The sequence below is a fragment of the Erinaceus europaeus genome, chromosome 1, assembly GCF_950295315.1.
Source record: "Erinaceus europaeus chromosome 1, mEriEur2.1, whole genome shotgun sequence".
Lineage (NCBI taxonomy): Eukaryota > Metazoa > Chordata > Mammalia > Eulipotyphla > Erinaceidae > Erinaceus > Erinaceus europaeus.
Window position 1 is genome coordinate 69,768,149 of NC_080162.1, and position 27,974 is coordinate 69,796,122.

General features: G+C 44.5%; 1 protein-coding gene across 2 annotated transcripts in view; it reads left to right on the plus strand.

Moving 5' to 3' along the window:
• SLC23A2 (solute carrier family 23 member 2) overlaps positions 1 to 27,974 on the plus strand; it is a 155,246-nt gene that overhangs the window by 92,524 nt on the left and 34,748 nt on the right. For both annotated transcript variants that reach the window (XM_060186733.1, XM_007539560.3), the window contains 5 exons: positions 3,998 to 4,114; positions 8,389 to 8,546; positions 22,525 to 22,613; positions 23,632 to 23,702; positions 27,221 to 27,402. In XM_060186733.1, the coding sequence (XP_060042716.1) occupies positions 3,998 to 4,114; positions 8,389 to 8,546; positions 22,525 to 22,613; positions 23,632 to 23,702; positions 27,221 to 27,402 (617 nt within the window). The remainder of the gene's footprint in view (positions 1 to 3,997; positions 4,115 to 8,388; positions 8,547 to 22,524; positions 22,614 to 23,631; positions 23,703 to 27,220; positions 27,403 to 27,974) is intronic.

Here is a 27,974-nt window from a genome sequence, read left to right on the forward strand (position 1 = left end):
GATAGTGAATGATCTCATTTATAAATGTGACTTAATAAATAGGAACAGGGATGGAAAACACAAAGTCAAAGGTAGACTGAGCATGGTGTATTGCCTCAAAGCAAAGTACTGTGAGGAAAGAGGGGGAGAGAGGAGGAATAGAACTTTTGGGTACTGGTGCATAGTGAAATTGTATCCATATGTCAGTGGTTAGTGACTGCACTGTAAATCGTTAATTCCCTCAATAAAAAGATTTTGTTAAAAAAATAAAACATAAACATATCTACAAGTCCTATGATCTTCTTCTAAACTATTTGCAGGTCCTGTGCACTAATAGCTGAGTCATCTCTCTGGCCTAAGAAAAAGTCTTTTAAGTTTTATTAAACTATTAATTTAGTGATCTTATAAAGAAACCTTGCTGATAAAGGCTTTGTAGTTTTTTTTTTTTTTTTTAAATAACACTTAACTGTCCATGGTGATAACTTAGAGCAATTATGAGAGTTTAGAGAAGGACCCGGTGCAATAGTGTTTTCTGGTTTTAACTGATAATTTTGACCACACAGTTGCCTATTCTGTACCATCTTAAAACCATTGATGAGTATTTATGTAACTTAGATTTCTAAGTTGCAGAGCCACCTTCACTGCTAAGAAACAAATGTATGGGGGCTGGGCAGTAACGCAGTGGGTTATGGTGGAAAGCGCAAGGGCCGGTGTAAGGATCCCACTTTGAGCCCCCAGCTTCCCACCTGCAGGGGGGTCGCTTTGCAAGCGGTGAAGAAGGTCTGCAGGTGTCTATCTTTCTCTCCTCCTCTCTATCTTCCCCTCCTCTCTCTGTGATATTCAACAGCAACAACAATGACAACCACAACAAGGGCGACAACAAAGGCAACAAAAGTAAGATAAATAGCCTCCAGAAGCAGTGGATTCACAGTGCTGGCACTGAGCCCCAGTAATAACCCTGGAGGCAAAAAAAAAGAAAAGAAAAAATGCATACATACCTATATCTTAATCTTTGCTTGTCAAAGCCAGAGAAAGGATAGATACAAAGTCATTTCATTTCTGTTCATGTGCTTATTAGTTAAGACTAGTTGTTTTAGACATGTTAGCTATGTTACAACTATTATTATAAAAATAATGATTTTTTATAGTATCATTTCATTATTACAGTAACAGCCCCCCACTTTTGAGACTATAGATACTGTGATGCTGTTGATTGTCTTGTATAGTGAGGGTGGTGTGTGTGTGTGTGTGTGTGTGTGTGTGTGTATACACGTACGTACCTGTATCTGTATGTCTGTCTGTCTTTGAGGCTTTACTACTCTGGGCTGACTTTTTCAGATAGAAATAGAGAGAGAAAAGGAGAAACGCTACAGCACTGAAGCTTCCCCCAGAACCGTAGTACACTCATGTAGTGTACCTGGGGCTCAAACCTGGTTCTCACACATGGCAAAGCAGGCGCCCTCCCAGGTGAGCTATCTCGCCCTTCCTGTAGTGAGTTTAATATCCTTAGTGAGTCATGTTAACAAGAGGATTATCTAACTTCAGGGATTTCCAAGACTTGAGTCAGTACTTCCTGAATTGGGCTTAATGCCCCCCCCCCCCTTTTTAAGACTCATAGAAGTCAGAAAAGCTGTTAGACGCATAGTTAAAGATTCTTTTAGAGAAATGAAATGGATTAAAACCAGCAATTACAAAAAAGGGTATAGGGCAGGAGAGACCAGTGCAAATTTTAGGTTCTTTTCCCAGTGGAGTTCTGTGGAATCCCCCTCTCAAAGAAAGAATCATTTCTTCCCTGCCCCCCTCCCTCCCTTCCTCCCTTCCTCCCTTCCTCCCTTCCTCCCTTCCTTCCTTCCTTCCTTCCTTCCTTCCTTCCTTCCTTCCTTCCTTCCTTCCTTCCCACCTTCCCACCTTCCCACCTTCCCACCTTCCCACCTTCCCACCTTCCCACCTTCCCACCTTCCCACCTTCCCACCTTCCCACCTTCCTTTTTTCCTTCCTTCCAGCAACCAGGTAAATTCACTCAAGCCTTCATGGGTAGTGTCCTTTTTTTTTTTTTTTTTTTTTTTTTAATATTTATTTATTTTACCAGAGCAGTGCTCAGCTTTGGCTTATGGTTATGTGGCGGATTGAGCCTGGGACTGTGGAGCCTCAGGCATGAGAGTCTAAGCATAACCATTATGCTACCTAAACCCCCCCGCCCCCCCCCCCCCCCCCCCCCGCATGACTAGTGTCTTACTGGGACTCAGTCATGTAAATATGGTTTACTGTTGATGTGGATAAACTTAATCTTCTGCCCCTTCAGAGGTAAAGAGAGCAGGGCACCTGCCACAAACCACAGTGCTAGTATAAACATTTTGGATCAGACCAAGCTACCTAGTAAGCAAATACATTAAGAGGCAGGATATTCCAATAGCTTAAAGGTGATCCCTGAGGTACCAAGCAAGTGCCAAACCCGTTTTTGAAATGTATGGTTTGGACAGCCTAGATCTGACACATTAATCTTTCATGGCATCACCACACGCCTAAACCCCTTGTATGCACACTTCCTCTATCACCCCTCCCAGAGGCACCCATAATCCATTTTAACCCATGCCACAATACAGAGGTGTCAACATCTTTTCTTAGAACAGAAGAAAATATTCTCTGAAAGGTCACATCCAGTCCACTTTTGGATTAGATCAGATGTCAGCTTCTATCAGACATTTACCTTTAGGCTTTAGAAAGGGAGGTTAAATTGCATCACTTCTTTTGCTCCAAGATATTTGGTTCTCAAATCTAGTTTCCCTGTGCATGTAAAATTGACAGACAAACCTATGGAGATGGCATCTTTTCATACATCAAATCCATTGGACAAGAGGGCATGAATTAAACTAGACAGGGTCTAGAATCAGAGTGTTATCATCAGTATTTTATTGTGAAACATTCTAATTTTGTTTTCAGCTAGGCAGTTTCCTTGTTAGGATTTAAAAGAAAAATAGTCTGGCATTCCAGATGTTGAAAAATTGCTATGTTGTAGGGATCAGAACAGTTTTGAAGCTATGGGTGAGCTTAGAATTATCTTTCATTTTGTCTTTGACCTAGATACTGGGTGAATTCAGAAGCTGACTGGGATTTAGACTAAATGTTATCTATAAATGTCTAGTTCTACAGGTTTTGGCTTTGAAAAGCTTGTCACACTTTGTTACACTGCCCCCGCCCCTTTGGGTAATTGGGAGAAAGTTGTTCCCAGAGCTATATACAAATATTTTTGTCTGTTTTTAAAACAAAACTTTGAATCATCTGCATGCTTTTGAAATTTGCTCATTTTGTTTACCACTATTATCAGAGCAGCAGTTTTGAGGGTGGGATTTGTGCTTCATATCAGGATCTTCTTACAGGGTGGGATGGACAGATGGTATGTTCTATTTGAAAGTGGTTTGCATTTTTTTTTAATATTTATTTTATTTATTTATTCCCTTTTGTTGCCCTTGTTGTTTTATTATTGTAGTTATTATTGTTGTTGTCGTTGTTGGTTAGGACAGAGAGAAATGGAGAGAGGAGGGGAAGACAGAGAGGAGGAGAGAAAGACACCTGCAGACCTGCTTCACCGCCTGTGAAGCGACTCCCCTGCAGGTGGGGAGCCAGGGTTCGAACCGGGATCCTTATGCCAGTCCTTGTGCTTTGCGCCACCTGCGCTTAACCCGCTGCGCTACAGCCCGACTCCCAGTGGTTTGCATTTTATAATATTTCTTTAGGCAGGGTCCCATGGATGGTATCACTCTGATATCAACCCTGGAAAACTTCCTGAGGGAGCATCTCAGAGCTAACTGAGTTCTGTCAGGGATAAGTTGATACCAGAGGATACTGAAACTGTGAAGCATTGTGTCAGAGGTGGCTAGGGGCTTAATTTCCAAGGATTGCTAGCCATTTATAAAGTCCCCCCCCATCCCCTTTATTTTCAGTAACATTGACCTATACATAGCTGAGTTGATTTTTCAGTCCTTGCTTTAAATAAATATTCTTTTCTCCATGCTTGCAGAGCTCTCTTGCAGAGACCCTGGACAGCACTGGCAGTCTAGACCCCCAGAGGTCAGACATGATTTACACCATAGAAGATGTCCCTCCCTGGTACCTGTGCATATTTCTGGGCCTGCAGGTAAGTGGCTCGCTTTGGGTGTAATCACAGGCAAAAGCCCAACTTGTCTTTCCAGATTTTTAAACTCTGATTTTCTTAGTCCCCATTTCCCCCTTTCCCCTTCCCCCTCTCCTTCCTTTCCCTTTTCCTTTCCCTTTCTCTTCCTCTTCACTTTTCCTTTCCCCTCTTCCCTCCCCTGCCTCCTCTCTCCCTTTTTTCTCTCTCCTCTGCTTTCTATCTTTTTCTGTTTCCCTCCCTTTCCCAGAGTGGTATCCAGCCCTGGCTTATTTTGGTTTGTGGGGTTGAAACAGGGGCCTCAGAGCCTCAGGTATGGCAGTCATGTTACCTCCCTAGCCGATAACTCCAAATTTTTTAATTTATGGGCAACTTTATTTGAAATCACCCTCAGTAGAGTGATGAAGGGAAAGTTGTTGACATAAATTTCACAGTGGTAATGGGGGGGGGGGAGGTCAGCCAGGAAATTAAAGAGAGAAAAAGTTGAAGGACTAAGTGAAAGTAGAGCATGTAAAGGAAGGAACTAGGGGGCTGGGCAGTAGTGCTGCAGGTTAAGTGCACATGGCGTGAAGCACAAGGACCTGCGTAAGGATCCCGGTTCGAGCCCCCAGCTCCCCACCTGCACGGGTGTCACTTCACAGTCAGTGAAGCAGGTCTGCAGGTGTCTATCTTTCTCTCTCCCTCCCCCCTTGTCTTCCCGTCCTCTCTCGATTTCTCCCTGTCCTACCCAACAACAATGGCAGCAATAACAATAACAACGATAAACAACAAAGACAACAGAAGGGAAAAAATAGCCTCCAGGAGCAGTGGATTCGTACTGTAGGCATCAAGACCCAGCAATAACCCTGGAGAAAAAAGAGAAAAAAAAAAAAGGAAGGAGATAAGGTCTGAGACACAGGAGGGAGGAGAAAAGCATTAAAAGTCTCTTCTGTTTCTGGCCTAGCCAACTTATCCATAGTCACCATCATCTCTACATGAAGTGTGAATGACCCTGAGATGCACCCTGTTAACCAGGGCATCAATGGGAGGAGGCAGTCTTATTTTTTAATATTTTATTTCTTTATTTAATAGGGCAGAGAAAAGGGGAGAAGGCCAGCTCATAGCTCACCTGGTTGAGTACACATATTACAGTGAGCAAGGACCCAGTTTGAGCCCCTAGTCCCCCACCTGCAGGGGGAACACTTTGCAAGTGGTGAGGGCTGCAGGTGTCTCTCTGTTTCTCTCCCTTTATGTCTCCCCCTTCCCTCTTGATTTTCTGTTGTCTCTATCCAATAAATAAATAGGATAATTAAAAGAGAGAGAAAGGGGAGATAGGGAGAGAGATAGACCTCTACAACAATAGTTTCAGCACTTGTGAAGCTTTCTACCAGCAGTTGGGTTCCAAGGGCTTGAACCTGAGTCCTTGCACCTTGTAACATGTCTACTTTCGGGGGTTGGGCGGTAGCACAGTGGGTTAAGCGCATGTGGCAGCAGGTTAAGAGCACATGGCGCAAAGCGCAAGGACTGGCGTAAGGATCCCAGTTCGAGCCCCCGGCTTCCCACCTGCAGGGGAGTCACTTCACAGGTAGTGAAGCAGGTCTGCAGGTGTCTATCTTTCCACACCCCCCATTTTCCCCTTCTCTCTCCATTTCTCTCTGTCCTATCCAACAACGAACAACATCAACAATGGCAATAATAATAACCACAGCGAGGCTACAACAACAAGGGCAACAAAAGGGGGGGGGGAATGGCCTCCAGGAGCAGTGGATTCATGGTGCAGGCACCGAGCCCAGCAATAACCCTGGGGGGGGGGGCATGTCTACTCTACCAGGTGTACCACCACCCAGTTCCTAGACTGACCTACCTACCTTCCTTCCTTCTTTCCTTCCTCCCTTCCTCCCTTCCTCCCTTCCTTCCTCCCTCCCTCCCTTCCTCCCTTCCTTCCTTCCTTCCTCCCTCCCTCCCTCCCTTCCTCCCTTCCTCCTTTCCTCCTTCCTTCTTTCTTCTTGAATAACCAAAGCACTGCTCAGCTCTGGCTTATGGTGGTATGGGAGGTTGAACCTGGGACCTTGGTGCTTCAGGCATGGGAGTCTCTTTGCATAACCATCATGCTAGAAAGTTTGCTGTAGTCTCAGCTGCTTTGCTACAGATTCTGGCTGTGGCATGCAGGGAAGCTATACAGGACAGAGCAGGAGGTGACACAGACACAGGATGGTATAGGGCTCTGGTCTCTTGCTCTTCTCTGTATCCCCCTTTCCCACTTAGGAATTGCAATGGGGCTTTGGAGAGAAGAGTGGGAATGAGGTAGGAGGCCCTTTTCTCAGATGTACACTCCTGCCCTTCACCCTACCAGCACCCGTCTTCATTTTAAGCTTAGACTTTGCTTTGAGTTTTGACGTTCTAATCTTCCTTTCTCAAGCTTGAGTAATTAGCCCCACCTGAGGATTTTCAGATGCTAAGAACTGGTCTCACCAACTGAACAAGTTTATTCCCTTGAGGTGGGACTGTACCTGCTGACCACTGATGTTTTGGTCCCTTTTCCACACACAGCTGACCACTGATGTTTTGGTCCCTTTTCCACACACAGCTCCTCCAGGCACCAGAGTACTAGATAGCCTAGACCGAGAGGTGTCCAGTGAATGAGGAGTTACAACCAAAGTAGCTGAATACGGATGTGGAATAACTTATCTTGGGCTGAGTATCTGGAACCAAGTTCAAGCAGCTCTCATTTTGAAATGTTTTCTACTGAAAGAAGTCTGTTCTGGTGGGATAGGATCAGAAAGGCCTACCTATGCCATGCCTGTCTGGACTAGACCCAGTGCTTTTGAGCAGCTCAGTTCCTGGGTGGAAGCACTTTACTTTCCCCATGAAGCAACTGTTAGTTAGGATTCATGGGCAGCAAGCAACACATGTTGGCAAACACAAGCAGAGATGAGAAGTGATCAGGAAGAAAAGTAGGAAGTGTGCAGAAGAAATGTCAGAAAGTCATGGCCAGGCCTCCGGGAGAAAGGGAAGTGAGCCAGGGGTGTTGGGAGTGTCCTGCCAGAGCCACAAGCAGCAGGAGAAGAGCATTTTCTGGAAAGTTCACCTTAGCTGCTGTTTGCTCCTCACCCTCCCTGATTGTTGTTCAACAGTGTCAGAGCAGAGAAGACAGAAACTATTCTGTAGCTTTAATCTGTAGACTTGTAAGAGTTTAAAATGTGAAATTCTGTATACAAGACTAACAGACAAGGTCCTGGCAGTGGTGCTCACAGTTGAGCTCACACTGTATTATGATTCACCCCAGTGGGGAAGCTTCCCGGGAGAGCTGAGCAGTGCTTCAGGTGTCTCCCTTTCGTTCTCCTTGTTTATCTCCACTTCTACTCTCAAGTTCTCTCTGTCCTATCAGATAAATAAATAGATGATATTTTATTTATTTAATATTTCTATTTTTAAAAAAGACTAGCTAGGGGCCAGGTAGTGGCACATCTGGTTGAGTACGTATGTTACAGTGTGTAAGGACCCACGTTCAAGCCCTTGGTCCCAGGAAGCTTCATAAGTGGTAAAGCAGGTCTGCAGGTGTCTCTCTCCCTCTCTATTACCCCCTCCCTTCTCAATTTCTTTCTGTCTCTATCCAATAATAATTTAAAAAAAAAGACTAACAAATCAAATCCTAGAAGAAAGATCAAAACTAAATGGAATTTGTTTCAAGAATGGTTCAATGAAACACAATTCATTAGATTCTTGGAAAAAGACCTTTGGTTGTTGGGGCTGGGTGGTGGCACATGCGTCTGGCTGAGCGCACATACGACAATGCGCAAGGACCCAGATTCAAGCCCTCAGCCCCCACCTGTAGGAGGGAAGCTTGACAAGTGGCTAGGAAGGTATGCAGGTGTCTCTCCACTCTGTCCAGAACAGATTAATACAAAATACATTATTTTTTAAAAGCCATTAAAAAATACATTGTGATTATTGTAACTGACACTAAAAAGCATTTGAAAAAATTCCTTATAAGACTTGTGTGAGTATAATACCACCAGTGCTTGTACCTCTTTTTTTTTTTTTTTTGGTGCTGGTCTGAAGTCATTTGGGTCACAGGTGATTATCCACATGAATATTAAAGTCAAGAACATACAGTGGAAAGGGGAATAGCTGAGGAGGAAAAAGGAAATATGACCTGGCATGTGACATATATATATTTACCTAACATACAGAAGAAATTCTTCATGTGGGCTAATTTGTATGGACAAAGTTTAGATAGCACTAAAAAAAGGTCTACAAAGGGTTTACTGGTGCCCATCTGTCTTTCCTGATCCCCACAGCACTACCTGACATGCTTCAGTGGCACGATTGCGGTGCCATTTCTGTTGGCTGATGCCATGTGTGTGGGATATGACCAGTGGGCCACCAGCCAGCTCATCGGGACCATTTTCTTCTGCGTGGGAATAACCACTTTGTTGCAGACAACATTCGGATGCAGGTGAGACTGGGGTACTAACTTAGGGTGCTGAGTTGAATGCCATGTGGCATGGGTGAGCGCCACTGTTACTCGGGGCTGCTGGAGAGAACTGACCGACCCGGGGGCAGGGAGGCCATCTTCTAGTGGTCCCAGAAGAAACCTCAGTGTGCTTCCAGTTGTGGTGGATGGCACTCCCTCCCACTTAGCTGTGCGAGCTAGAAACCCAGGCTCGTTCTCAGTTTCTTCCATCCCACCAGCTGGCAGGCAGGTCAGGTTCTTTCTCTGGGAACTCTCCTACCCAGCTCCTTTAATTTAGACCTGCACTAGACCCCCAGCTCATTTCCCCGCCTTGAGAGGTTCTCTCCCCACTGCTTTCCCTCGGTGCCATCTTTCTGACATTCTCTTCCTCTGTGCTCAGCTTTACCTGTTAAAAACCAGGATGTACTCTCAGGTTTTAGGTACGTCCCTCGCTCTGTCATACTGCCTTCCGGCCTTGCCTCTGAGCCCTGCTGTCCACTTGTCTGCACTCTCCCTGGGGTGAATTTTCCCTGCTGCCAACCTCCTGTGCTTGTGCTTCCTAGCCACCTGGTGAACCCTGCTCATCCTTCTGGTCCCACCTTGTTTCTGCTTCTTTGTGAAGTGTTCCTGGGTCACCAAAGACTACTCTGCATTAAATTCATATACCTGCATCTTGTGTGCATTCTTCTATTGTGGCTCTTAATCCACTTTGTCCTGTTTGTTGTTATGTCTTTTCCTGCTGGGCCGTGCTCCTCTCTATACCTGGCTCTGCCTGACTCAACTATTGCCTCCTCCAACCCCAGAACAGTGGGTGTGGAGCTAGGACAAGGAAGAGGTGTACTGTCCTGCCTCCTGCAGGCTGACTTTCTTCTTTCCCTGTCTGTCCTCAGCCCTTAACACTGTACAGCATCTTCCTTTAGCCTAGGGCTTAGCTTAAGGGTTTCCCCAAGGCAGGGACTACAGAGAAGATTTGCAGGTTCTGCTTCTTGCTCTACTAAAGACCATGGAAGGACTTTCCCTTGCTGGGGGTAGAGAAGAAGCCAGTGCAGGTGGCAGTTTAGGAACCATGGACAACTGTGTTCCAATGATTCACACTCCTCAGAGGCCTCAGATGGTGCCTTGTGGGGGTGGGGGTGGGGGTGGAGCACAGGAAAATGCAGGACAACAGTGAATAGTGTTAGGGTATGGGCAATGACCCAGGAAGAGAAAAGGCAGCCTTACAGACCTGTGAATGGACAGAAGCTATGTGAAGGCTGAAGGCTGCTGACCTTGGCCACACAGCACTGCCTGCAGTCACCTGGCAGAGCCGGTCCTTTCTCTCAAAGAGAGGGTCTCCTGGGGACCCCTCAGGGGGAGGATAAGGGTACCATTGGCCTGCTAGTGGGTAGAGATGTGTTTGGGGATCCCAAGGAGAATATGATTCATTATCCCAGAGCCAAGCGATTCAGTTTGGCTGGCAGAACCTTTTTTTTTTTTTTCTGATGGCAGTCAAGTACAAGAGTACATTTAAAAAAACTTTCTTTGAGGGAGTCGGGCGGTAGCACAGCAGGTTAAACGCATGTGGCGCAAAGCGCAAGGACAGGCATAAGGATCCCGATTTGAGCCCTCGCCTCCCCACCTGTAGGGGAGTCACTTCACAGGCAGTGAAGCTGTTCTGCAGGTGTCTGTCTTTCTCTCCCCCTCTCTGTTTTCCCCTCCTCTCTCCATTTCTCTGTCCATCCAATGATGACAGCAATAATAACTACAACAATAAAAAAAATTTAAAAACTTTGTTGGTTTTTTTTTTTTTTTTGGGCTGATTCAGGAGCCTTGCCTTGTACCAGGGCACTGGTTCTCTAGGGGAAATAAATCTTTTTTTTAAAACAGCTGATTCATCAGGGGGTTGGTAGCACAAACCCCATGTAGATTTGGGCATGCTTCTGGTTGAGATTTGGTGGCTGATCTGAGAGGGAATGATGTTTACTGGGATAGAGTATGTTCCGTGCATAGCTCTGCCCTGGTCTGGTGTCTGTAGGGCTGGGCCTGATTATCCTTCAAGCCTGTTGTCGGCCTGTGTGGTTCAAATAAAGCATGTGGGTCAGTGTAGTTAGCCCCTTCCCCTCACCCCCCACCCCCACCCCAGGTGCCAAGGTGCAGTTGAGCTGAGAACAAACAGGAAAGGTTTGACACATCTACTGGCATGCCTCAGGACCCAGATGCTGAGCTGCAGCATGTGTCCATAGGTGTGCATTTACACCTTCATGACAGCATGTCTGCTCTCCATGCCCAAGAAAGCCAGCAGGAACAGCTTTCTGTGCTCTCTCTGCTGAGTGGGTGTTGTCAGAACAATCCTTTGCTTAGTCTTAGGTAGTGTGAGAGCAGTGCGTCCCTGCCTTCCTTTGGTGTGACTTTTTGCCTCGCTCTTGGTGAGGTGATGCCTAGTGGCCATGTTGGTGAACTGGGTAGGGAGGAAGAGGAAGGGCATTGGTATGGTTTTGTCTGGGCACATGGTTTTCTCCGACTGTCAGGTTATGGGGTGGTGACTCCACTCTTAACCTGATAAAAGAGAAAGTACTGACTCAGTTCCACAGATACTAAGTGAACCTCCTCTGAGTCTAAGGTGTGGAGTGACTGGATCAGCTAACAGTGCTTATGGGGTAAGCCTTGTGCTGGGCAGTGCGGGGCCCAGCAGTGATGTCCTGCTGGAAGCTAGCAGATCTACTTTACTTTAACCTCTACCTGAAAAAGGCTTTTCATAATAGCTGTACTCTACAACTTCCCAAGCAAATTAGAGAAACTTTACAATCTACAAAGAGGCTTATTAAAATAATGGCAAAATGTCAGCCACAGGATTCCTTGGGGAAAGCCTCCTCTCAGTTACAGGCTTGTGTATTTGCTGCCCTGTCACAGCAGGAGCACAGTCAGTCAACAAGGCAGAAGGGATTCCAGGCTCGGGCAGCAGCAGCGTAGGGAGAAAGGCTGTGCAGTCAAGAGGGGGATTTGTTTCTAGTATCACAGACATAAGGATTGCAGGCGGCCTGTGCAGGTTAATTTTGTGGTTCAGCTTTCATTTCCTTAGGCTTAGAGCAGCAGAAAGAAAATTTTTTCCATATTCATTTTTCATTTATTTATTTTTAAAAGCAGAGCTCTGCTCAGCTCTGGCTTATGGTGGTGCCAGGGATTGAACCTGGGATCTCCAGTGCCTCAGGGTTTTGCATAAATGTCAGTTGCAACCCCATCTTTTGCTTTCATAATTTCTTTTCTCTCCCTCCCTCCCCCTCCCTCCCTTCCTTCCTTTCTCTTTCTTTTTTCCATTTTTTCTTTCTCTTCCTCCCTCCCTCTCTTTCTTTCTTTCTTTCTTTCTTTCTTTCTTTCTTTCTTTCTTTCCTTCTTTCCTTCTTTCCTTCTTTCCTTCTTTCTTCACTTGAGGTGCCCAGGGAATTGAACCTGGGGACTTTAGAGCCTCAGGCATGAGAGTCTGTTTGTATAACCATTATGCTATCTACCCCTACCCCCAACTTTCATATAACTTCTAAGACATATTTTCAGAGCCTTCCTCTCTCTCTCCCCCCCCATCTCTCTCTATATATAATCTTTATGGTGATAAAGGCAGAAAGAAATAAGGTGAGAGAGGTAGGAAGAGAGACACATAGCACTGCTTCACTATTCATGAAGCTTCCCCCACCGGTGAGGACTGGGAGGCTTTGGCTATAGTGGGTGTGTGGGACCAGAAACTCAACCATGGCCCATACCTCTGAGAAGTGGGGTCTTTTGTTTTGAGAGCCTAAGGTAACTGCAGGCCTAGAGCAGGGGAGAAAAGGTATGCGGGCATCTCAGCCTGTAACTGGGCCACCCCTGCTCCTCATGTCAAGCCTGCTCTTGGGGAAGGGTGTTGTGCTGTTGTGGAAACCTGCTGCACTCCATAAACACAGCCAGAACTGATACAGAGCTGGTGAAGCAGACATAGCATATGCCTTTGGAAATCTGAGCAGAACTCGGGATGCAGCTTTGAGATGCCACATCAAAAGCACTCTTTTGGGAAGAGTTTTCCATGGAGTACGGCAGCTGAGGTCACTTACTGTGTGTGAGGTGGCACGTACTACAGGCCTTCCTCCCTTCAGTGGCACCAGAGTAGTTTTCATTTCCTCCAAGGACTGCCCAGCTGTTTGGAAATGGAGGTCAGGAGTCTCAGCCCCAGTTGTGTGACTGCTGTGTCTTTAGTACTTCCCAGAGCCCCTGCCAGTTGTGGTGCAGGCTCGACTGCCTTGTTGCGCTCATCTCCCTCCTCATTTTTGACCTATATCCTGTGCATTTTGTTTTCAACTTGGGCTTCGCTGAGTTCTCTTAAGTGAGCTTTCAACCATGGTGAGATTCTGGTTGATTTGTGATGTCAAACCCACCCACCCTTCACGCCTCCTAGGCTTGTTCCAGGAGAGAGTTCAAGGACCATAGACATATCACAGGACAGGTTGGTCTCTTAACACCTTTCCCCTTCTCCCATAACATCATCTTAAAAAAAAAGTCCAAGCCAGTTGTTTCAGCAAGCATTTCATGACTGGAAGTTTACTAAACAGACCTTCATAGTATTTGATCTGTTTCACCATCTCCTTATTTGCTGTAAGCATGATGATGGGTGTAGAGGCATGGTAACAGTTTTTACAGCCTGGTACTACTATATATGTATAGCCCTGAGAATGAAAACTATCTCTGTGATCTGGTATAGAGTAAATTCCAGGATAAACTGGAAGAAAAGTCTTAAAAAAAAAAAAAAAAGCACAATTGGGGCCAGGTGGTGGTGCACCTGGTTAAGTGCACGCATTACGGTGTGAAAGGACCCAGGTTCAAGCCCCTGGCCCCCACCTGCAAAGGGAAAACTTCACAAGTGGTGAAGCAGGGCTGCAGGTGTCTCTCTCTTCCCTCGTTATCTTCCCCATCTCTCTCATTTTCTCTCTGTCTCTATCTGATAATAAATTAATAAATATATTTTTAAAAGAAAATAGAGAAAAAAGGATGCTCGTGTCATCTGTAAAATATACATATATAATACCCAGGCATACAGATATGCACAGGTTTGCACTTCTTTGCAGTATGCTTATATATAAGATCTACATCACCTCTTGGGGGCAACTTTCACATATATACAGGCGTTTCTTATTTTATGACACTGCACTTTATTATACTTCATATATCTGTGTTTGTTCAACAAACTGAAGACTTGTGGCATTGCTGCATCGAGCAAGTATGTTAATGTTATTTTATGTTCCAACATAAAGAAAAGAAAACCCTGGACAGGGTAGATAACATAATGGTTATGCAAAAGACCTCCAAGCCTGATTCTCTGGAGTCCCTGTTTTGTTTTGGTTTTTTATTAGCGATTTAATAATTATTGACAAGATTGTGGGATAAGAGGGGCATAAGTCCAGACAGTTCCCACCACCTGAGTTCTGCATCCCATGCCCTCCACTGGAAGCTTCCCGGTTCTTTACCCCTCTGGCAGTATGGACCCAAAAGTTTTATGTAGTGCAGAAACAGTGTAAGATCTGCTTCTGTAGTTGCTTCTATCTGATATGCCAGCAGTATCAGTGAAGAAAACATTTCTGACAAGTCCCTGGTTTAACAGCCTGCACCACCATAAGCCAGAACCACCATAAGCCAGGGTGGAGCAATGCTCTGGTAAAATAATAACAACAATAAATTAAAAAGCCAGAGCTGATTATTGCACAGGTCTTCCCCTTCCCATAAAAACACAAATACAATTTATTTTTAAAAGTCAAATGTAAAGGAGAGTAGTCCAGATATAGTATCATGAGATCAGGATTCAAAAAGGATTGTATATCTATTCACTTACTGAATGATAGCCGGTAACAGTGAGCCAGTCTATCTGGTGCTCACAATTTGATTTCTTAAAAAAAAAAATTTTTTTTTTTCCCACCAGGGTTGTTCCTGGGACTCTGTATAGGCCCTACAGATCCACTGATACTGGGGGATTCCCCCCACCCCATTTTATTGGATAAGACCAAGAGAAATTGAGAGGGGTGGGGGGAGTTAGAGAGGGAGCGAGAAAAATGGACACCGGCAGACCTGCTTCAGTACTCATCAAACACCCCCCTGCAGGTGGGAGCAGGGTCTCCAACCTGGGTCCTTGTGCATAATACTACATATCCGTAACCTGATGTGCCACTGCCCAGCATCCCCGTAATTAAAAAAAAATTTTTTTTAAATCTTTACTTATAGGATAGAGTCAGCCAGAAATTGAGGGAAGAGGGAGATAGACACCTGTAGCACTGCTTAACTAGTCGCAAAGCTTTCCACATGCAGGTGGGTACAGGGGGCTAGTACCTGGGTTCTTAAGCATTGTAACAGGTATGTTCAGCCAGGTGCACCACCACCTGGCCCCCATAATTTGGTTTCTTTTTTCTTTTATTTTTCTTTCTGTTTTGTTTTGTTTGGTTGTTTTTTTTTTTCCCCCAGAGAAACTGCTCACCTCTGGCTTATTATAGTAGGACCAGGGATTGGACCTGGGACATAGGAGCCTCAGGGATGAAAGTCTCTTTACATGACAATTATGCCATCTGTCCCCACCCTAACTTGGTTTCTAAATACATTCTCTGCTAGAATGAACATGGGTCCCTTGGATACTTGATTGACTCCTACACTGGGACTGAGAAAAGTACCGGGAAAAATCTGGAGCACCATGTATCAGAAATTAGGGAATGACTTGAAGAATTAGAGAGTGTTTGGGAGAGTCTTGTTGAAAGAGCAAGCAGGGACCTACCTGAACAGGCTGCTCTGAGCATGTTTTAGGACAATTTTTAATTATTACAAAAGAACTATGGTTGTGGATCATAAAACCAAATAAAAAAAAGGAATCCATAAACCAGGCATCTGTGATAGTCAAAAAAGGAAAAGGAGATAAAATCAGACAAAAAGGGAAGCCTGCCTTTCTTTATGAAAGGATACTAATGATAAAATTAGAATATATAATATAATATTCACACTCTTAAGAGTCATCCTACAGATAACTACAAAAGAAAAGTTTTTTTCTCTCTCTCTCTGTCTCTCTCCCTCTCCCCCTCCCCCCTCCCTCTGTCTCTGAAATGGAGCATCCTGGAAGTCACTACCCTTGTGGTGCTTTATGACATGCATGGTGCCTGATCACTCTTCTTGCCAAAAAAAGTCAAGCCTGACTGTAAATATGATAACCAGACACATGGTAGGAGTCTGATTAGAGCGGGATGGGACAACTAACCACTTTCATAAACAAGAGAATTTAAAAAATGACGTGAACATTAAGTTGCATTATTAGATTCATGCCACATTTCGTGACTGTGATATAGGAGGAGAAGAGGATGTGTTTATTATTCGGAGATGCCCACTGAAGTGTTGGGAGGAAGCACACCAGACCTGTGAGCTACTTCCCAAAAGCTAATAGGTATATATGTAGACTAGGAAAATATTATCATCTAGGACTTGGCCTGTCTCTCTCTCTCTCTCTCTTTCCTTCTTCCCCCTCCCCCTCTTTCCCTCTCCCTCCCTCCCCCCCTTTCTTCCTCCCTCCCTTTCTTCCTCCCTCCCTTCCTCCCTCCCTCCCTCCCTCCCTCCCTTCCTTCCTTCCTTCCTTCCTTCCTTCCTTCCTTCCTTCCTTCCTTCCTTCCTTTTTCTTTCTTTGTCTTCAACATGTTGTGTTTTGCTCTTCTTTAGAAGTAGTATGGGACACACACTCCTGATGGCAGATTCAGAATGAAAGCAATCTTCAAATCCCAACGTTTTACTCAGAGATTGTTTTAAAAGTTTGTTACAGTTTACACTTAACTAAGTGTTTATTTGGGAGCAAACAGTTTTATACCAAATTGGTTGCTTTCTTGCCGGGTCAAGAAAAACAGGCACAGAATGTACTCTGTGTGTTGACTAATTGTGTGTTTATTTAATCATGCTCATTAAATGTGCCATTTTTTTTTTTCCCCCTCCAGGGTTATTGCTGGGCTTGGTGCCTGCACCATGAATCCACCGCTCCTGGAGGCCATTTTTCCCCCCCTTTTTTGTTGCCCTAGTTGTTGCAGCCTCGTTGTGGTATTATTGCCATTGTTGACGTTGCTTTGTTGTTGGATAGGACAGAGAGAAATGGAGAGAGGAGGGGAAGACAGAGAGAGAGGGGGAGAGAAAGACAGACACCTGCAGACCTGCTTCACCACCTGTGAAGCGACTCCCCTGCAGGTGGGGAGCCGGGGGCTCGAACCGGGATTCTTACGCCGGTCCCTGCGCTTTGCGCCACGTGCGCTTAACCCACTGCGCCACCGCCCGACCCCCTAAATGTGCCATTTTATACAAATAAATATATATGTGTGAGAGAAGGGAGGAGGAGAGATATAGAACTAGAGTATTAACTAGCTGTTAAAAACAATAAGGTCTTCACCTCTGAGACATCTTGGATGGAACTAGAGGACATCATGTTAAGTGAGATAAACCAAAAAGAGAAGGACAAATACCAGATGATCTCACTTATAAATGGGACTTGATAAACAAGGACAAGGAGGGAGAACACGAAATGAAACACGGACTGGGGATGGGGTACTGAATCAAAGCAAAAGACTGCGGGGTGGGGGGAGAGGTGGAAGAGACCTGTGGGGTCCCTGTGTATAATGAATTTGTACTCATATATTAATGATTGCACTGTAAGGCATTAACCCCCTCATTTTTTTTTAATCATTAAAAAAAGAAGAACTTGAGTATGACTCTGGCACATGTGATGTCAGGAATTGAAGTTGGGACTTCATGTTTGAGACTCCAGTATCTTCCCTACTGCACCATATCTCAGGCTTCAAGACCACTAATTTTAAATTTTATTTATTTATTTATTTATCTGATAGAGACAGAGAAATAGAGAGGGAAGGGGGAGGTAGAGAGAAAGAGACAACTATAGCACTGCTTCATCACTTGTGAAGCTTCCTCTCTGAACATGGGGGCCAGGAGCTTGAACCTGGGCCCTTGTGCACTGTAATGTATGTACTCAGCCAGATGTGCCACTGCCTATCCCCCTCTTAAAAACTGTTTATTTATTTATGTATTTCCTCTTGTTGCCCTTGTTTTTTATTGTTGTAGTTATTGTTGTTATTGATGTCGTTGTTGGATAGGACAGAGAGAAATGAAGAGAGGAGGGGAAGCCGAACGGGGAGAGAAAGATAGACACCTGCAGACCTGCTTCATCGCTTATGAAGCGACCCCCCTCCCACAGGTGGGGAGCTGGGGGCTCAAACCGGGATCCTTCCAGCGGTCCTTGTGCTTTGCGCCACCTGCAGTTAAACCGCTGCACTACTTCCCGACTCCCTCTTAAAAACTTTTTAAAGTCTTTCCTCTGATGGCTTCAGAAAATTCTGAAGCCTGGAAAAGTTAACTGGTTTTATGTTGAAAACTTTTTCAGCCTGGTACTTTAAATCTTTTCTAAAAAGATCTCTTCCAAACTTGCAGTTAAAGTCAACATGACAGGTAGTCAGGCGGGAGCGCAATGGTTTAAGTGCACTTGGCACAAAGTGCAAGGACTGGAGTAAGGATCCCGGTTCGAGCCCCCGGCTCCCCACATGCAGGGGAGTTGCTTCACAGGTGGTGAAGCAGGTCTGCAGGTGTCTTTCTCTCCCCCTCTCTGTCTCCCCTCCTCTCTCGATTTCTCTCTGTCCTATCTAACGACAGCAACAACAATAATAATAACCACAACAATGATAAACAACAACAAGGGCAACAAAAGGGGAAAAAATGGTCTCCAGGAGCAGTGGATTCATGGTGTAGGCACTGAGCCCCGGCAATAACCCTGGAGGCCAAAAAAAGTTAACATGACAGAAAGACTTAACCTATTATTTCTAGTCTAATGAAATTTCTTAGAAAGAAGAATGTTTGCACCTTCCATTAATTGCTTGAAATCTGGTGCTGGGCATACAATAATGAGTAAAACAGGCCCCATTCTTACTGTGAGGGCAATTCCAGCCCCATGGGAAGAAGGCCAGGTCTGCAGGCAGGGCACTTTCAACACAGATGACTTCATGTGGGATGGGGCAGGTGGAGGCCAGGGTGCATGTGGAAACCTGACCTGGGCTGGCAGGTCATCTGAGCTGATGCCATAGGATGAGAGGGTCAGTGAAGCAAACAGCTTAAAGGGAGCCTGTCAGAACACATTCTAGTCTTGGGATCAAGATCACCTTTTCCAATTACCCTGATGTGATTCTTGTACAGCCAGAACTTACAGTGTCTACAGGAAAGATTCCGGGCATTTGTCTTCTGGTCCCCTCTTGATCTCCATTACCTCCACTCCATCCACTCCCACCCACAGTTCTCCAGTGATTCCTGAGTCTGTTGTGTGACTCACTTTGCAGTCCTTCTCTGCCTAGACTGCACACGACCCCATGCATACATTGGTAAAGAGTTTCCTGCCTTAAGTGGCTGTCTCAGCAGCCTCCTAAGGCATCTTACACTTTTCTCTCTCCCCCCCTTCCCTCCCTCCTTCTCCCTCTCCATCTCTCTCTCTCTCTTTTTCCTGTATGCTCCTGATTAACCGCTCTGATTAAGCAGGACTTGGTAGAATGCAGAAATCTCCATTTTCTTTTCTTATTCTTTCTTTTTCTTTTCTTTTTTTAAACCAGACTAAGAATTAGAAATAGCCTACTGGTAACTTGCAGAAGTCACTCCCAGGCAGTCCTAAATTCAGGGACACATTATACACGCTAAAAAAGAGATCCTGGAGTTTTTTGGGTTATTTTTTGAGGAGGGATATTTTATTTTCTATCTTGAATGATAGGTAAAAATCAAGCGTTAGGGGAGTCGGCTGGTAGTGCAGCGGGTTAAGCGCATATGGTGCAAAGTGCAGGGACCGGCGCAAGTATCTCGGTTCGATCCCCCAGCTCCCCACCTGCAGGGGAGTCACTTCACAGGCGGTGAAGCAGGTCTGCAGGTGTCTATCTTTCTCTCCTCCTCTCTGTCTTCCCCATCTCTCTCCATTTCTTTCTGTCCTATCCAACAACAACGACATCAGTAATAACAACAATAACTACAACAGTACAAGGACAACAAAAGGGAATAAATAAATATTTAAAAAAATAAAATAAAAATCAAGCATTAGAAATGAGTTGATTGAGGGAGATAGCATAGTGGTTATGCAAAGTCCCAGCCAGGTTCAATCCTTTGTACCACCATAAAGCTAGAGTTGAGGAGAGGTCTGGTTAAAAAAAAATAAAAGAAAAAGAAACAAGTTGACAGAGAATGAACATGAGGTGAAGGCTCAGAGGCAAGAACCTGGACTAGTTAGGCAAAGTCCAGGTACAGATAGGGGTTGTGGCTGGTGAGTCCAGGCAATGGGCTTTGGGTCATTTGGGTACCACAGAGAAAATGGGTGCCTCTAGCAGAGTGTTGGACAAGATGAGGACTTGTCTGGGGCTGGTTGGGTTCATTTGCCTTCCTGGAAACTGACAAAGTAGCCTGCCTCTGTAGATTTTTCTAACATCCAATGATGATATTAACTTAAGGGAAAAGACCTTACATTTACCAGTAAAAATCTGCCCCTCCTTACATATGTCTGATATGTACTTTCCCCCTTAGGCAGCACACGACGTATAGAAAGTCAAAGGCTGACAGTCTTGTCTTCTTGGGGAGCCATGAACCTGAGATTCAGAGTATGAGAGGGGTGCAGAATGGAGAACTGTTGGGCTGGCCAGCTTCATGCTGGGCAAGTCTCTGAAAACACGCCCCTATCAGATGAGGAGATCTAGTGCTTTGTCATCCTCACCCCCCCCCCCACCCCAAGAAAATTAGCTTTGTATGGTTTAATGCTCTTGTTGCAGATTTCCCTGATTATGTCTCCGCTAAATCACTGATTGATGCTATCAGTTAACAGAGTCCAGACTTAGTTGCGGTTGCTTATATCCTACACCTTACTATCCCCCAGCACTGCTCAGCTCTGGCTTCTGGGGGGAGGGAATTGAACCTGGGACTTCGGAGACTCAGGCATGAAAGTTTCTTTGCATAACCATTATGCTGTCTCTCCCTGCCTATTATTGTAAACCGGCTCCTTATCTTTGAGCCAGTTCATCTTTCAGGCAGGTAATGTTTTTATGGCTGGATATCAAGTCTATGTCACCTTCCCCAGATCATCCTGGGAAACGTCTGGGGAACATACTTTTAAGACTATTCTGTTCTGACTAATTTTCTTTTTTTAACTACAACACTGCTCTGCTCTAGCTAATGGTTGTGCCAGGGATTAAACCTGGGACTATGAGCCTCATGCATAAAAGTCTGTTGTGTAAACAGCTAAATAATCTTTCCCTGACCTTTATTGTTACTTGTTCTGTAAGGAGCCCAGAGTCTTGGTTACTTGGAAGCAAATTTCTTTACAGCTGTACTTTCAGGTCCTTTGCTTAAGCAGTAAAATATTTGAACTAAAAGGTGTCCAGTCAGTAGTTAAATTCAGACTGGGATTGATGTTGGTTTGTGTCACTAGGAATGGAACCAGTTTCCCTTTCCCACATTCATTGATTCACCAGTGTAGTGTTGATTGCAGTTCAGCTAAGAATCCATTGCCCTAGGGTGCTTTGTTTTAAATCTGAATGAATAGTAAAGTAGAAGCCATTTGGACCATTTGAGTTGGCATGCAATCCTAAGAAGATGCCAAGCAAGCTCTCTTTACCTTTCTAATAGATTTCTGGAAAATTTATGCTTGAAGAAGAAATCTGTGTTTTCCTTTGGTGGCATATATTCCCACTTCAGATCACCTTCACTTCCACTTTTGAAGACCATAGACTCTGGGCTCCTTTCACATATGAATGGTTGGTGGAGGACGTGCCCAATTAAATGTCCTCTGGCCATGCATCTGTCTGACAGCCAGCATTCTGCCTACTTCCTGCTGGTGGTTTTATTTCATAGTTAAAATGGCCAAAAGAATCTTGACCCTTGCTTGGCTCAGGATGGTTTGTGCTGCCTCTGGGCTTCTAAAAGAGCTGCTTGTCCTTCAGCCAGGGCAAGTATGCCTTTCAGTCTAGTTCCTGTTTCAGTCAGAGCAAGGCAAACAGGTCCTGCAAGGATGCGAGGCTTTTGTCCTGCTGCCTGAGTCACTGATATAGGCTGCTTGGCTCTTGAAGGATGCATTGGATGTCTGGGACTTCCCAGCCCTGCTAGCAGGAGCAGCCAGTGTTGTATTCTGTAATGTTAAATAGTAATCAAGGTCTCCTGCTAGCTCATGCAGCCACCTTAATACAACTACAGCTAAAAGGCGGTGCCATTGTCAATAAAAGTTCGAGTAGTTCAAGTGCCTATAAAGTTAATATGAAGCATCTAGAATATAAGTGAATTATGGCTTTTAAGAGTCTTTGCATTTTAGTGGCAGGCAGGACATTTAACAGTCTGCACACTTTCTGGATCCTTTAAAAATAAGGGTAATAACACTTGAGTATTTTTGTTATGCTTACGTAGAGTGTTAGCAATCATTAATTTGTGACTTAGTTTTTCCTTAATGGATCTAGACCACTAACATGATTTTTAATGCTTATTCTTTGTGAGTTAGAGCGGTTGTTGACTTTATATGATGGAAAAACCAGGCAGACAGATTTTTTTCTTCTATGATGAGGTGGCAGATGGTACAGTAGAAGGTGTACACCGATGCTAATAAGGAGCTCACAGGCTCATCAGGAAACACACTCAAATGCCTGGCATCTCCCACTCCCCAGGGGGAAGATGGTGATGCCCAGGGGCTGGTGTTGGGGTGCTGGCATGGAGCACCTGTCTCTCCCAGGGCCCGCCCTGCGGCTATCTGGGGAGAAAAGCAGCAGGAGGGGTGGATGGAGAAACCAGCAGCAGCCCGAGCTGCTTGACACAGGAGATCTTTGCAAACCGGGCCTCTTTCTTCCAGGTGTGTCTGCGTTAACTCATGTGCTGTTTGTCTATGGAAAAGACTGTTAAGCTGTCAAATAGTGAACTACCTCGGTAGTTCCTGATGCCGTGATCATGGTTTTGGTCTCGTTTCTTTTAGGTTACCCCTGTTTCAGGCCAGTGCTTTTGCATTTCTGGCCCCTGCTCGAGCCATCCTGTCTTTAGATAAATGGAAATGTAACACCACAGGTAATTGCAGTTATTTCCACATATGTATGTCATTGGGGTCCTTTAATGCAGGTGATAAAGGGAGGCCTGGACATACTGCCCTCAGAGGCATTAAGCCCTTTTTGCAGTCAGGCAGGGAACTTGCAAGCCAACAACCAGGCTAGAATGCTCTAGATCTGTGTATCGTGTTTCTGTCTTTCTTTCTATCCACTTGTTTATCCCTAACTCCAGAGCAAGTAAGGACCAGAAATGACCTCATTTCTCCATGCTGATGAAATTGATAAATATGGGACGGAACAGAAGAACATTTGTGCAATTTTTCTGCCTCTGTCTCTCAGTGGGTTTTATGAATCACTCTCTTTGCTGCATTGAGCATCCCTTCTCTGAAACATCTCTGCTTTTTATGGATCTGGCTGCTTTGGTTTCCTGCAAATGACTTTCATTACCCCCTCCCCTCCCAGTGATTGCAACAGCCCTTAAGTGACCTGATAAGGTCAGGAAAAGACCAGATAGGTGATTTGAGAAAAATCAGATTGTACTCTGAAAATGTTGTTGCTTTTTTTTTTTTTTTTTTTTCCTTTCTTTTGTTTTAGGAGTGGAATTTTCCAGCTTTTATTTCCTTTCTTGCTCCTAGGAGATAATTTGTGAACATTCATTGGATTTAGGAAATGGCTGGAAAAGGCCCTCTGTTTCACCTACATTTTTAAAAAACTCGGGCAGCTTTAGTATCAGGCATTTCTATTAGCTACTTGCAAAAGGATGGTCTTTGCATGAGGCGGGTACTAACAATGTGCATTACCACTTCACTCAGCTTTTTGGCAAGCTGGGATCTCTCAGTCAATCAAACTTGTTTAAATTAGTGTTGGGGAAACCACCTTTCAGTATGATAAGCAATACTGTTGTAGCTTGAATTGTAGGGATGGGTCGTTTTATAATATACTTAAAACAGGGAGAACATTTTTCTTTAAAAAGTACAGTGACTGTGCCCTCTGAAATGTGTCACTCCAAGGAAAAATTTCTCTTTGTTTTTGTTTTCAAGATGTTTCAGTTGCCAATGGAACAGCAGAACTGTTGCACACAGAGCACATCTGGTATCCCCGGATCCGTGAGGTAAAAGATGAGCATCATTTCTTTGTGGCTTCTTTGTGTTTCTTCTCAGCTTCTGTGTTGGTAGTACCCAAGAGACTATAGTTGCTTACACTAAGTCCTTTCCTTTTTCAGCTACTGACATGTCTGTTTCTGTTATTAAACTAAATTTAGATGAATATCATTGCCAAATAAATCATGCAGAAATATGTTGTACAATCAGACGCTATTGTTCCTTACCACCCCTGTTTTTCTCCTTTCTCCTCCTGTGCACCCACAGGCCGGCCCACTTCACTTATCCCCTTAGGCATAACTAACTGAAGGGGCTGGCTCCCTGGGAGCCCTTGAAGGCTTGTCAAAATGCAGCAGAGCTGTTCTTTTCAACCTCAGTGTTTTTCTGTATAGGTAGAAAGTATGAAAGCTTTCTGTCTACTACAGCAACCTTGAACAGAAGAGGGTGTGGGAATCCCCAGACATAAGAATGGGTCACAGTTTATTTAGTTCTTCCAAAACCTATCATGAGTTTAGAACTCATACAGGTATAGCCTCTGTGCCCAATAGAAACATTCTTTACACTTTTTTTGAGGGGGAGGGGGTTGTTACACTATTTTTCAAATGCCCACTAACTGTGTGTGTGTGTTTTCTCCATTAGAGCACTGCTCAGCCCTGGCTTGTAGTAGTGCTCAGGATTAAACCTGGGACTTTGGAGCCTCAGGCATGAGAGTCTCTTTACATAATCATATTGCTATCTCCCTTACCCCTGATGCTCACTTTTTAAAGTGAAGAATATTTGTACTGGACTGATTATTCTCTGGGACTGATTTTGAGTGGTTTACATCTTAAACAAATTATAAATTATTTGTTTGTTTCTCCTTTATTATTGGATAAAGCAAGTTGACATTGTGTCCAGTGCCCTTTTCTGTATTACTCTTATAGAGGTCATGCCATACTAGGTTTTTTTTTTTTTTTTTTTTTTAATTTATTTATTTATAAAAAGGAAACACTGGGGAGTCGGGCGGTAGTGCAGTGGTTAAGTGTAGGTGGCGCGAAGCACAAGGACCGGCATAAGGATCCCGGTTCAACCCCCGGCTCCCCACCTGCAGAGGAGTCACTTCACAGGGGTAAAGCAGGTCTGCAGGTGTCTATCTTCCTCTCTCCCTCTCTGTCTTCCCCTCCTCTGTCCATTTCTCTCTGTCCTATCCAACAACGACAACATCAACAACAATAACTACAACAACAACAAAAAAAAGGTCAACAAAAGGGAAATAAATAAATACTAAAAAAAAAAAAAAAGGAAACACTGACAAAACCATAGGATAAGAGGGGTACAACTCCACATAATTCCCACCACTAGAACTCTGTATCCCATCTCCTCCCTTCATAGCTTTCCTATTCGTTAACCCTCTGGGAGTATGGACCCAAGGTCATTGTGGGATGCAGAAGGTGGAAGGTCTGGCTTCTGTAATTGCTTCCCCGCTGAACATGGATGTTGACAGGTCAATCCATACTCCCAGTCTGCCGCTCTCTTCCCGAGTGGGGCGGGGTTCTGGGGAAGCGGAGCTCCAGGACACATTGGTGGGCTTGTCTGTCCAGGGAAGTCTGGTCAGCATCATGCTAGCATCTGGAACCTGGTGGCTGAAAAGATAGTTAACATACAAAGCCAAACAAGTTGTTGACTAATCATGAACCTAAAGGCTGGAGTAGTGCAGGTGAAGAGTTGGGGAGGGGTGTCTCCGTTCTGTAGATAGCTAGTAGGCATATTTTAGTTATATTCCAAGGGGCCTGTGGCTATACTAGTTTTCTTTTTCCCTGATGTCCAGGTGGATCCAAGTTATTGTCTGGGGAGATGATGTCAGAGCTGGAAAAAGGACCAGAAAGCTGGATCAGGGAAGAGAGTAGCTCCCTTATATGGGAAAGGGGTATAAATATTGTTGACTGTAAACCCCATCGATTTGACGTGATCTGGGGCCCATACTCAGCTTAGGAACCTATGTGACCTCTGCATCCCTGTAGATCTGACCATACATTCTGTGGCCATGAGTAGGAATGTTCCAAGCTGCCCCGGTATCAGGACCCATCTTTCTCAGGTGTAGTATAGATTATGTTGTCCAGCCTCCCTTCGGAGGATGGAACATTCTCTACCATTGTTGATCCAAGTTGAGGGCAAGGTCCTATGGCGGCCCACAAAGGGGTGTGTTTTGTTGTTTCTGATGGAGATGACCGGTAACAATGGAGAGAGGGATTTATTTGAGGTCTAGGTCCATCATGTCTGTTTGGGAATCTCAGGACTACCCGAATAGGGCCCCAGCTGATAGGGTGGCCTGATAGTGACTAGAGAGTCATCGTTAAAGTATGCCAGTCTCTTGCCTTACTCAGCTTTTGAAGTCCTTGTTTTGATAAAAATAGCTTGGGAGTGAGTGAGGGAAGTATAATCAGAAAAGGTGGGTGGTATCTAAGTAGACACTATTTTATTATGAACTTCATACTGACTCACTGTAGGCTATTGTGTACTTTTGCTTTCAGGTATATATTTTACCCTAATTTATGGATACATGTGAACAAATGCCCTATCTCATGGGACCTGGTCTATATCTAGATTTTGGGATTTTGTTAGGAAGGTAACCACCTGGAATGGAATTAGAGAATCCTATGAAAGGAAAAGTAATGAGTAATGATGCTGAAGGGTTGACATTCCATGCCTGACATCTCTGGACACAGTCTGAAGTGAAGCATGCGGATGTGGTACTCGTTGCGTTGATTAGGTTGGGATCAGCAGCTGTGATATCATTTGGTATGAATTGAGAGAATCATGCAAGAAAGTAAGCCCCACTCTATAGGTTCCAGGACTGGGGAAGTATAGGCTCTGTAGAGGAAGTGGGAGGTTTCTGTTGTCTTAGGGTTTAAGAAGACAATCGATAGTTATTGCTATAATCACATTATTTGACAATTGGGTTAACTTTGAAAAATCCCTTTGTTAGGATTTGCTGTATCATATACAACATCACCATAATTTATGTTCTTTGATATTATTTGTATATAGCTGTGCCACTGGTTGCTTCTGTTCTCCCTGGTGTAAACTTTTAAGAGAGTCAACTTATCAAAGACTCAGCTTATGGTCTGTACATTAAAAAATTTGAGACATTCAATCAATTTTTCCCCTCTCAGATTAATTAAATAGTGACTTATATGACTACAGATTGATAGGAGTATACATAAACACCATTCCTACCACCAAAAGACTGTGTCCCATCCCACCCACCCCCACCCCCACCCCACCCCCCATCCCTAACCCCTGCCCGCCCCATGAAGCCGAACACACACCCTCACCCTTAACCCAGGGTTTTCACTTTGGTGCCCTACTCCATACTAGGTTTTCTAAGTCCAGGTCACTTATTGGTCTCCTGAAAATTTTCCAGTGATGTCATGACTTGTTACATAATAAGACAGTGCTTTGTAGATTGCTGGTTTTGGCTGTAGGTAGCATTTGGAGTGTGTGATATCTAAGTAACTATGCTCATAACACTTGTACTTTCTTATTCTAGATCCAAGGGGCCATCATCATGTCCTCCCTGATTGAAGTGGTCATTGGCCTGCTAGGCCTACCTGGGGCTTTGCTGAAATACATCGGACCTCTGACCATTACACCCACTGTGGCCCTCATTGGTCTTTCTGGTTTCCAAGCAGCAGGAGAGCGAGCTGGGAAGCACTGGGGCATTGCCATGCTGTAAGTGTTCTGACAACACCCAGGAGCGAAATTCTTGAAACACTGAAGGACAGCTTCATGGCATGTTTTGAACATTTATAAGCTTTAGGAACTACTGTTTTGTTTAAATTAAGAAGTACTTGACTCTATAATTCTTCACCCTAGGGAGTCCGGCGTTAGCGCAGTGGGTTAAGTGCACATGGCACAAAGCACAAGGACTGGCGTAAGGATCCCGGTTCGAGCCCCCAACTCCCCACCTGCAAGGGGAGTCGCTTCACAGGTGGTGAAGCAGGTCTGCAGGTGTCTGTCTTTCTCTCCCCCTCTCTGTCTTCCCCTCCTCTCTCCATTTCTCTCTGTCCTATCCAACAATGATGACATCAGTAACAACAATTAAAAAAAAAAGGCCAACAAAAAGGGAATAAATGAATAAATATTAAAAATAATAATAATAAAATAAAATTCTCTGCCCCATGCTGGGGAATTGTGAGGTGTTTGTTAAACCCAGAGGTTGGGGAATAGCATTTAATCAAGGTACTCCCAAAACATACAAGGCAGTGAACTGTAGAAGGGAGGGATGTGTAAGGTATGAACAT